Here is a 12418-nt window from a genome sequence, read left to right on the forward strand (position 1 = left end):
TGAACTAAAAAATTAGCTTTTTCTAAACATTTTAATTATAAAGCATGCAGACACTGAACTTCTGCCTCAAGTTAGATGTTTCTAGTAAGCGAAATAAGGATCTCTACATAACTGTAGAGCAGAATTCCTAACTGCATGCACTAACCATAATGTGGAAGTCTCTGTGCACACAACTTTTCCTCTCCAGAACATCTCCAATAACATAACACTGAAGAAAGTCAGAAAAAAGTAGTAATACAGCCATAAATTACATGCTACTGGAGGATAAGTTTTATCTTAAGCCATCCTTAATATTGTCAGTAGTGCTAAAGTTACTGGTAATTATGTTTGTTTTTTTTTTTAATCATCTACTTGGTAAGTACAACTACCACCTTAGGACCTTTGTTTGTGATTAATGAAACACACTGCTCAAATACTTACCACTGCTCCTTGTTTTACACAGTAGCCAGCTTTGATAATAGCATTATCTGGGGGATGCTTAGCAGTATAATAAGGAAGGTGACTTTGTGACCGTTTCAAATAATTCCTATCACCCCCTTCACTGCACTCACTGATTTCTTCTTTCTAGAAAAGAAGAGGAAAGTTCAGAATACTCTCATTTTTTTCTAAAGGTCAAAGAATAACTATTCTAGTTATAATGGGAAATAATTGTATCATCCCATTCTCACAAAACCCATTTCCAATTTGTTTGAAAGAATAAAATATCTCTAGAGACAACTGATGAGACTCTCCAAGGGCTCTGGTTGAGTACTTGTAAGCTCCATTTAGAAACTATGCTAAGAAAGTGCTCAGTATTCTCAAACAATATTGACACTTCATGAAGAACATTACAGGCCTAAACCCAAGATACACACATGTATTTAGTGCAAACTCATAACATGACTTTAAGTGCAAAACATAGCAAAAAGGTAGTATTTTCTATTAAAACTGAGATTGTTTTCCCCAGAGTCCCTTGCGTCACATTTATTTTCACTGAATTTCACTTGCTATCCTGTTTGTCCATACACGCCATTCCACAAGGCCCTTCTGCCATAGTTTCACCTGCTGTCATCCTCACTATCTCTAATCAGCTGACAATCACCCCCGTTTTTACCCTCTTTTCCTGACAGTTAAAAATACCAAAGTTCTGTCTAACACCAACAATTAATTTCACACACACAAAAAGATGTTTTCAGCATACTAACTGATATCTGTGATCAAAAAGCCAATACTGAAGTAATGCATCAGTCTTGTATAATTCCCTATAATCTTGGGAAAAAAGGGAATGAAATCCTCAGAACAAAAACCCCAGTCGGTATCAATAAAAGGTGCAATAAAAGTGGGAAGCCAGCAGCCATATTGTGATACATAACTTGTTCTCACCCGTCAAACAGCAAAGCTTCTACTATCAAATAATACCACACTTGTTTCAAGGGTATTACCTGGGTAGGTGTAATGATAGGAACACCGCCAACAATTTCTGTCCTGTAAGACACTTGCTTCTTTCCACTTGGGCTTTCGGCTTGACGATTTGCATTATCCATTTGACAAAGAGGATCAGACTGCTTTGGTACCTGAAAGTGGAATATGGTAATTAACAAAGTTTTATGAAGACCCAAAAAAAGCCTTAATCATTACTCAAGCATTTTTAATTTGTCGTCAGCAGGATTTAACAAATGTTCTCTAATTCTAAAAGGCCATGAATAGCTTACATGAAAACTTGTTGCAATGGCTATGCTTTAGTTTTCAGAAGAAAATTGGTGCCAATTAAGACATATCATCAGGTATCTTGAAATCTAAAAATCAATTCCCAGCTTTGCCATAAGTGCTATACTTGATCTTCAAGAAGCACTTTTAATTTGTAGACAAACTAATTCTTTATTTTTCACTTGCTTTCAGTTTTAGTAACAAGTGCTTTAGACTGGAGATGCCCCAGTGCCCGTAGAGCTAGCACAGTGAGGCCATAAACACAGGGCTACAGTATTGAGACTTTTGTCAAAGAGGATGCCTGACCAGTATGACATTTGCATTCACATTCCAATAACTTGGCACAAAGACTGTGTACTGCCTCCATTAATCCTACATATATTGCTAAATTCTGTCCAAAATGACCCTACCTACCTATTTCTAACCATCATTAACTATTAGATAATCTTCTCAAATGTGGAAATAAGCAATCAAAACACCACAGCAATTTAATTTCCCCAGTGTTTTGATCTGAAATGTTTATTCAAATTTCTGAGTTCATGCAAGTAGTAAACATTTATAACCTAAGAAATGCATTAACTGGCTACCTAAGACTTTTTCATTTATAATTTCCTTTTACCCCTAACATTAGTATAGTAAATTTGAAGTGACTTCAACAAGAAGAGATCAAGACTCTCACACCAGAATATCTGAGCCAGCAACCTATGGATATTTACAGACGACACCCAAATTCCTTCAGAAATAAGGGACATGCAAATTGTCTTTACATGGTGAATTACCATGCAAGACTGCAGCACATTCAAAACTTGAAATTGAACTGATCTAGACAAAACCAAAGCTGCAATTCTAGTTCCTATGCCCAGGACTGCTTATTTTACAGAAAAAAAAACCCAGCCTGCAAAGAAGTATAAACAGTCCTGAGAGCCCAAATGTCAGGCTAGGACAGCTTCCTCCTGGCCAAGCGAAGGCAGCACTCAGCAGCTCACTCAGCTGTGGCATCAGGCTCATTCTGTCACTCCCACCATCCCCCAACTTTGCCAGCACAGGTAAACGGTGACCCCGTTCACAGCCAAGTCTGGTGCTGAAGAATAAGATGTTATCCTAGTACATGCAGAACTTGCCTTGCAAGAGACGGAACTTGTAGCTACAGCTTTATGGGTAAGTGCTTCAGCCCTCAAACTCCTACTTAAAATGTTACAGACCAAACCCACAACTACCTTCTCATAGAAACACATTTTGAAACAGTACTCAGATAGATACACAATGTGCTAGACTGAAAAAGTTCAGAGTTATTTTGAAATTATCAGCACTCAGAATGATAAAAAAATGCAATGAATCTTGGAAGATTACAATCTACAGCAAGTAATGCTCATATGAAAATTAATAATGATCTTTATTTGATTAAATAACTGGCCATACTAAATAACCTCTGAACATATTAACAGATTAACAGTTTAAAGGTTTGTTCCTTCAAAGACAAGCAATACTAATGATTCTATCAGCCATTTAGAATCCAAATTAAACATATGATTAACAGCTTTCAGACTAAGTTCTAATTTGATGCAATTAATTCTTTATTCACTCTATTTCTTGAACTGAAAACAATTCAAGCCTGGTTGTGGTGCATCCTCCTTATGAAAAACTCAAGTGAGAAGGCTTTGTGTTTCTGGTGGTTGGGGTTTTTTTTGGGTGGTGGTTTTTTTTTTTAAATTTAGTAGTAGTGGTAATGTTTTTATAACTCCAAAGAAAGGGCATTAAAACAATGCAAACAACTCACAGAAATATCCTTAGATGACCTAAAAATGAGAAAGTTACTGACAACAAATACGAATGTGCACACTCATGCTCAGAACCCCTTCTTTGTAAGGGTATGCCCTCAAAACAGTTCATGCCATCACTTCCCTGAAACAGGGGAGAAAACAAAACCATAACTTCTGCCTCCTGAAAAGACGGAGGTAATACGTAGGTTTTTCTATCATGTGATAACAAGCTGTCCTGGTACAAACCAGAAAAGTAATTTAACACTTATCAGAAGAATGAATTAATATTTCTTTGAATGGATGTCACTTGAAATCAGGAGGGAGCCTTTGGAACAATGCATGACATGTTTGCTCATTATCTTAGCGATAGTTTAAGAAATACAAACTTTTGACACCAGGCAAATGTATTTTTTCATTGCTTGCAAGTGTCTTCTGAATATTTCAATTAATATTAAACCTATATGGTTAATTTTAAATTATTAGAAACCATCATATGCTGTAATGAAAAAGAAACACATTTTTGTCCAATTTTCAAAGCAAAAAGTAAAATAAACTCAAGTTTAGGGGGAGTTCTGCACAGTTTCTCCAAGTCTTGGAAAGCCAAGCCAAGACTTGTTTGTAGAGAAAAAAAGACTGTTCTAGTGTAAAAACTGGAAGCAAAGGTTACATTTAAGCATCTTGAGAGAGTCACCATCTGAAAGCATTGCTAAGTATCAACTAAACCACTTACTGTGATTTTGGTAGCTTTGTTCAGAACATTTACCCATTCAACTAGGTCCTGCTGATCATTGGCTTGTAGAAAGTATTTTCTCATCCCTGCATTCATAACTGTTAAAAACGATTATAAAAAGTTAACAACAAAAATTTAAGAGCAAACTTAACACCATCATAAAAAACTTGATTTCAGATGGAAAATCCAGTTGAAGTATTTAAGCTCTATGCTGCATTTCTTTTTACAAAGTCATCTTAAGACACATACATCCACTTGACAGGCTTGCTTTATTCTAAAAAACCCCACAAAACTGTTTTTCTTCTTTTTTTTTTTTTAAAGCTCTCCACTTAAACAGCACCACATAGAATTTGTAAAATTTTTACTACATAGAAATAAAGCTTTGAATTTTATCAGAATTTTCTACAGCTCCATTTCCCTAAGTAACAGAGTTATACTTGGGGACTTCTACAATTTCTCCTTTTAATCCTCTGAACAGTATCTGTTATCCTTTGTAACCTCATTAACGTGACTACAACCACTGATTATTTTTTTTTTTTAATTTGTGGAAAAATCAGCACTGATTACCAAGTATATGATGCTCAGGACCCAACAACTGTAAGACAGCCAGAATATAAAACTTTATTTTACTTTAGTGACTTGACAAAGAAAGCATATTTTTAGTAAGTTTATATATTTATGTGGCAACAACCTAGCATACCTTTATCCAAGAAGGACAAACTTTTTCTGCGTAGAAGTGGAAAAAAAAAATCATGGCTAGGTTTCTTACAAACTCTAAGAGCCTATCTTGAAATTAGTTTTAAGATTAATAGCGACTAAAACCTTCCCAGAACTCTGAAGCTTTGGAGGTAAAGTCAGAATAGATTTTGTTGCACTACCTATAACATAACAGTTATTTAGGCCATTGCTAACAGCAAACACATGCTAGAAAGATATTTTTTACTTTTCTATCATCTTTCTCCCCAAAGCAGATGGCTTGAAGCAAACATTATTAGGTGCAAACATAAATTCAAAATACAGAACTGTATAATGTGTTGTCTGAAACAACTCCCTGAATTTAAATAAAAAGACAATAAATGTAAATTTTTCCTTTAAAAAGTATCAAAACCACTTTAATAAATCAGAAATATTAAAAGCTTTCGGCCAGCACCTTGGATCATTAAGGCTTTTTAAAGCTGCCTCACTGACGAGTAACTTTACAACTGATGAAGACAAACACCTTGACACATGCATGTGCAGAGGAATCTGTAGATGGCACTGAACTGACACGCTAGGTACTAGTCTAGAATCCCTGAAGCTTTACATACGGGGGTGATTTACCAAGCATTTCAGGAACTCCAACACTGCACAAGTCTGGTGCACCTGCCTTCTCCAGGCCAGTGCAACACAGGACAGGAGAACTAAACTAAGAACACAGGCGAAGGACAACTTAACTAGTTGTCATAAAACCTTCAAGCATTTTCAGTACCTTCATCTGAGCTAAAACTCTTATGTGAATGAAGCCATAAAGAATGGTTATTCATAAACAGGGCAGAGGCTGATTCCAGTCTCTGCACAAACTTTTGTGAATGCCAATTGCTTGTCAAAAAATCTGGAATTACGGTAAATTCTAGATAAATTACTTATACAAAAAATCTAAAAAAGAACATAAGGGACTTATGATTATCTAGAGCTTTACGCAAGTTTAAAGAAGTATCAATACGCCTAGAAGGTACCCCAAGCAAATTCTTTTTCATCAGTGCAGCAATAGAGGCTGACATTTAATCTAAGAGCATTGGCTGACAGTATTTTTAGAACAATCAACTCTTATCAGTAATACAGATTAAAAGAGTTAAATTACTTGTCTTCATAGCTGACAGGCATGCCATGTTTCTGAAAACACCTACCATTTTTGATTAGCTTATTAATGCCTCAAAAATTTCAAACATCTGAAAGACAGCTCACCTATTCCTCATTAAGCTGCAATATGAAAAGCCACAAAAACACCTTATGAAGAAGCCAACATTTCCCTCATACTAACGAGGAAACAGTGAATACAAGCTATTTAAAACCCAAAACACTACCAGCTGTATCTAGCAACAAAATTGCAGAACATTATCACTGTTTCAAATTTCTGAAGAATGTACTCGATGCACACGCCACATGCAAGAACTTACCAAAACAGAATTCTGCCTTTGGTCTTAGCTTAGTTGCATCGCTAACCTAGTAGGGAAGTTAAGATTATAAATATTACTTTGCATACAAAATAAATATCAGATATCACAAATTTTTCTTCCTCTTTCAAGTGACTAAATTTGAAGATTAGCAGCTTAGCAAGCTTCTTAGGTATAAAGGTATACAGATATAACAAAATATGCTATATAAAATTCAGCTCAAGATGTGCAACTTATGTTAAGAAAATAGCTTAAGCCATATGTTCCTATTTCTTAAGTTTAAGGATCCATTACCAGACAAATGTTGAAATCTGAAAACATTAGCCTTCTTGCATTTTGAAGTTCCACATCTCAACTGAACTAAAAATTCAAGGACATTTCATACTGTCAAGGACATCAGTTGTATTTTGGTTCATTAACATAAACAGAATAATAGTCACTTTTCTTCAGGAGTCTCTAAAATGTTGCAGTGTTGGGGAAGGAGAGAAGCATGTGTCCTGTTTTGAGAGAGGCGTTTAGATTTTTTTCATTGTAGGCCACATCTAGCAAGAGTGGGGAAGAAGGCAAAGCAGTCTTCTCACATCAAAACCCTTTTTTTGGCCAGAAACAAAAAACACGTACTACATAAGTAGAAGAACTATGGCAAGTTTGACAGAGCATCAGCACAGGAGGCACACTCAGGCTGCTGCCTTCAAAGGTGCACACAGGTGCAAAGGCACAGGTGACCACCCCTGCTCCCATTAAAAGTGTAAAAACACAAGATTTCAGATTTATTAAGATGACAACTGTGAGGTTTGGGGCAAAGTAAGCATAGGAGGAAAGCAGGAAGGACATAAGCAAGTCACCACAGACATTTCTATACTCATGATATAACCAGCAAGAATGATATCTTTTACAAAAAATAAAAAAAAACATAACAAAGAAGGTGGGAAGATGCAAAGAAAGGATGAGAAATGAGAAGACAAGGGAAGATCATTTATTTTTGTCCACTTATTTATTAAGGCAGTATCTGCTACAAATTTAATCATGGAGACTTGCTTAGTTCAGTTTTCTTTCAGATACATTTGGGAGTGTATACAGAGTGTAATGAACTAAGTATTTTCTAGAAACTCTTCTGTTCTATCGATTAAAGATCATTACTTACTTGCAAACTAACCACACCCAAAGACTTATCTTCCACTTCATAAATGGCCTGTCTTTTCTCCAAGACTAATTGGAATTCAAATACTCATAAAGAATTGAAACATACAGTTCAGAAATACTAATTCTATGCAGCACAAGGAGCTGCTGTTTGAAATCACACAGCAAACAGAGAACACAGTAATTAGTCTGGTTCATATTTTAATCTGATACTGTTGAAACATTCATAACATCTCTAAACTTCAGGAGTAGCACACAAACAAAAGCCTTCCCATGAGCTACATAAGAGGCTTTTAAAATTGTCTAAAGTTGAGGCCTTCAGAAGCAATCCTTGGTAGTTATCACCCAAAACTTAGCAACAAGCATCTTACATATCATCTTACCTTCGAAATATAGGTAAGTTTAATGACTCCAACAGGTGGAGATCCAGAGGGAAGATTCTGAAACAAATCATATGTTATAAAGTGAAACTAGTTTACTCCCATATCACAGTCAGTGTTTACACATAAAAAGCAAATAATTCCACAAACAAAAAGACAATCCCACTTTTTTTATAGACAATACACAATGTATGCTTGAAACAGGATCTAAACTACTTGTTTATTATACACACATCTGTTAATTGACTAAAAACAGAAAGACTGCTAGAAACAATACAAATAGTAATTGTTTCAGAGGTTTATGTATTTTACTAGAGGAAAAAGGATTCTTGCAGGTCTGCATCCAGGAAATCCGGAAAGAATACTTTTTCCTTAACAGATGTTGGCGTCTTATGTATTTTGACCAGGGCAGGCGGAAGGGACAAGAAGTGACATTCATCTATTATGTCAGATACTTCAAAGGCTATCTCACATATTTTTCCAAAAACAGAATGAAAAATCATAGTATTTTCATTTAATATTACAGTTATTGCAGGGAAAGACTGCAATAAGTATATTTACAATCCAAAAAAGGAGCTGTCCATTGTTTTCACATCCTTGCTTAACATACTAGTCTTAACTTTTAGATTACTATTCACAATCAGCTAGTAGTCTAGAGATATAAACAAATGAGCACCACGAAACATGGTTAACTTTTTTCTTAACTGTTTCTGATGAAACAGTCTTCCTGATTTTATTCCTTTAAATAGTGTTGTTTTCAATATATTTTTTCCATTACAATTTTTACTTTCAAAAGGGCCCTTTTTGTTACAGCATCATTCTTCCCACTACAGGCCTCCCTGGAGACCATAAGAATGGTGCTGCATCTGCTCACTGATGCTTTCCCCAGCTAAAGTGCTCTTCATTATTCTGTAGTACCTTATGAACTTCCATATTGCAGAGAGAAGCCTAATGCTACCGGCAGAGTCAGAAAGATAAGTACTTGTTTTACACTCCATTCATATTTCAAAGGTAAGAAGTAGGTTAGGTTTACTACAGACTGGTAACACTGAAATTTAATAAAGAAGTCTTCTCATTCTGCCCAAATAAAGAAATCTAAGTTTTACTTTAGCAGAATGATTTTGATCCCAGCATAAACTAGTGTTATAATATTTATATTAGGATAATAATGTGCTATTAATGGTGGACTTCAATGACATTATTTCTTTGAACAGCTGAACCAATTTTCACAGATACCAACAGAGTCCTTCTACCAGCAACAAAGGGCCCAGCGGAGTTCTACACAAACCATAGGCTCATCCTATATGAAGAGTTTCACCATTTCAAGGATTAAGAATGGTCTCCACACAGCAGCTCTATAAAAGCTCTGTAGTCTTCAAAACTAAAGCAGCAGTGGAAGAAAAATCAAGCAGCTTCAACTTGCCCCTTGCAAGTCATCCTTTCATTTGTGCATGAACTCTAACACAAAAAAAAAAGAAAGCCTAAACTAAAAACTTTAACAGCTGTGCACTGAAAATATCATTAGTCTTAAAACTTCCAATGAACTGCAATTTCTATGGCATTTCAAGTTTTTGCCCACATGGCCTAATTACATCACAGGAGAAACTGAAGAAAGGAACTGCTTCATATCACTGGTTGAGATCAAACATTTGAAGTCTCTTATTTCCAGAAATTATTCCTTTTTTCTCCTCAGTATGAACTTCTGAACACTTCAGTCACAAGTCACATTCATTGAACTACATATCGCTTAATTATTTCTTTTTCACTGGTTCCTTTGAACAGTCAATTTCTACTGCATTTTAACTGTGGTCTTCCTGGCAGAATGGTACATGAATATTCTTGTGGCAGAAGTTTTCAGCTGACCTAGATCCCACACTTCCACCGTCTCTGTACCCAAATCCTAAGCAATTATCTGTTCTCCCCTATGCTAGAAAAAACATTCATGTGTGTATGTTGTAAAAGTGGCTTTTATATAAAAGATGCTCTCCAAGATGGTTACAAGCTTTTTGCCGTCACATACCATTCATGCTGTATTGAAACTGCAAGCATCATTAGAAATTACTTTTGAATGACTGATTCAGTTGAAGTAAAGTAACACAAAACTGCTAACTGACCCATGCAATGCAAGGAAAACTGCATACTTCCACATAGGGTTAAAGGTGAAGTAAAAGACCTGAAATAATGAAACTAGTATGGCATTCAACTCATTTGGTTATATTATATAGCACTACCTAGTGCCTGCAAGAACCTGCAATGCCCATTCAAGACACTTGGTAGAAAACAAAGAAGTACATCATGATTCAAAATAAATAACTGATTTACATGTGATATCAAATTCAGATTCTGATCCCCAATTCTCCTGTCAATACTTAGATTTCATATATTGGCAATTCACTGATTTTTCCAGTTGTTTTTAGTGTTTTACTACTATCTGCAATTGGTAATGTTTTAAACACAAATAAGAATTCTATTTTTTTCTTTAAAACTCTGCACATATTAGCAAAGAAGAGACATTGATTTACAGTGATTTCACTTATTTACTCTTCTCCCCTCCCCAGCTGCCAGATGCATAAACTAATATTAAACCCTGTTTTTCTTAAGTAAATTTGTTAAAAACCTGAAAAAAGTTTAAATTGATAGAAGCCAGATAACTATTGCCAAGAACATCTTACCTGTGGGTTATCCATGTACCACACCAGACTGTCTTCTCGTGTGTCCAGAATGAAGTACCGCCGCAGAAATTTTCCACTATTCTCATTTTCTTCAATATCCAAGAAACCACAAATGCGATTCTGACGATCCACATAAGGCATTTCTGACCCTGAGCATCACACTGCAGAACAAACACCATAGAAATTAAGCAAAGTTCCTTGTTACTAATTTTAAGACTGTTCCGTGCCTACCCATGACATTTTGAGCAGTTTCAACTAGTACCTTAAAGAAGTTTCTAAACAAGAGTAAGTGAAGCGTAGCTGTTTCCCTCCACTACCACCACTGAATTTTTAGATAGGTCTTTCTTACTTCTTTGAAGCACATAACTTAGGATATTTAATACCCTAAGTGCAAGATACAAGTAGTAAATAGTAGATGAGCACCAAGACTAGCTTTTACAAGATGACTAAAGAATAATCAAAGATTCTCCTTCACAACTTGCACATAGTTGAGATAATGCTAGATTTACACTTCCTTCTTTGACATTGCCTTTCATGGTCAAGAAAGGATCTTTGTCAGCAGCTCTACTGTCCAACGTGATTTTTCATATTTTGCTTAGACAAATTCAACAAAAAGGCTTTTAGAAACATTGTTCAAGTTTTTCTTTTCTCCTACAAAAAGAGCTTCATGTCTAACCATGTCTAAGAACAGACATCTTTTCATCCTTATACATTAAATATAAATTGTACATGCAGCAACAGAGACATCAACACACTTGCTAGTCCAAAACTGAAATCCACAATATCCACATGGTAGTAAGTTTGAGGTTGGTAGGCATTTTTTGTTTTGGGGAAGGTGGTATGTAGCATGTGTGTCTTTTTTTGTTCTGCTTTAAAAAATAAATAAAAATCTGTACTGATGACCACCTATTCTCATTTTGCCTGCTTCACCTTTTATGGCTCTGTCTTCCTGCAGGCTACTGCATCTTTTTTTTTTTTCCTTCTTCCTTTTATTTTATGGGACAGACATTTTACCTTAAGAGCCAGCATTGTAAGACCAAAGATATATTTGCATACTCATGTAAAAGTGGCAATAAACCAACATTTAAATATGATTAAAATCAGGTCAATGACAAATCTTTCCCAGAGCAGAAGAGAAAGAATTAAGTCTTCTTTACATTTTGTTACAAAACTCAGAAATAGTACATATCCAAACATATGTACAAATGAGACATATAAAAAGTGTGAAGTGCTTAAACCTTCTAACATCTTCCAGAGCTCACTGTGTAATACGGAAATTTCTTTTTAATATTTCTTGAAATTGTTAACCTTTACTGTTTCCTTGCTTAAAGTTATTTGATTTAAATATAGTTATATACACACACAATGAGGCAGACATCTGATAACCATCCGTAGCTAGCTATTGATGCACCACAGTAAAACCTGATATACAGTTAAGCACATTTTAAAGTATTTATTTTGGAGAATCAGCTATACAGGTAAGCATACATTTATTTTGGTGAATCAGATATACAACCTGTAGATATATGCTGTATTTACAGCTGTCATAAAATGACTAATTAGAATACTAGTCAAATATTGCTTCAATCACTGAGAAACATTTTTTTTAAAAAAAATCTATTACTGTGATTTTGATAACATCCTAGAAAAACTTCTAGCAATTCAGTAGTAATTGCAATCTCTTCAACTTTTTGCAAAATCATAATGATGACAGACTATTAAAAATGCTAGTGGTTTGGTTTTATTAATGTAAGCTATTAAATGCTAAACTTAAATACATTTTTGTGTATAACAAAGTTAACACACTTTTGTTTGACATGCAAAACATTTTCTATGTAGCTACAAGGACATTAAATGTGTATAAGCCTTTCATTAAGCTCTTGACTGATTTGGTTTT

At 35.0% G+C, this 12418-nt stretch overlaps 1 protein-coding gene across 6 annotated transcripts in view; it reads right to left on the reverse strand.

Moving 5' to 3' along the window:
• PLEKHA1 (pleckstrin homology domain containing A1) overlaps window positions 1–12418 on the reverse strand; it is a 39145-nt gene that overhangs the window by 11816 nt on the left and 14911 nt on the right. For all 6 annotated transcript variants that reach the window (XM_075757706.1, XM_075757707.1, XM_075757705.1 and 3 more), the window contains exons 2-7: window positions 10522–10682; window positions 7853–7909; window positions 6333–6378; window positions 4177–4274; window positions 1422–1553; window positions 421–564 (exon numbers count right to left, since the gene is read on the reverse strand). In XM_075757706.1, coding sequence (XP_075613821.1) covers window positions 421–564; window positions 1422–1553; window positions 4177–4274; window positions 6333–6378; window positions 7853–7909; window positions 10522–10662 — 618 coding nt within the window. In that variant the 5' untranslated portion in view covers window positions 10663–10682. The remainder of the gene's footprint in view (window positions 1–420; window positions 565–1421; window positions 1554–4176; window positions 4275–6332; window positions 6379–7852; window positions 7910–10521; window positions 10683–12418) is intronic.

Source organism: Balearica regulorum, chromosome 7 (genome assembly GCF_011004875.1).
Source record: "Balearica regulorum gibbericeps isolate bBalReg1 chromosome 7, bBalReg1.pri, whole genome shotgun sequence".
Lineage (NCBI taxonomy): Eukaryota > Metazoa > Chordata > Aves > Gruiformes > Gruidae > Balearica > Balearica regulorum.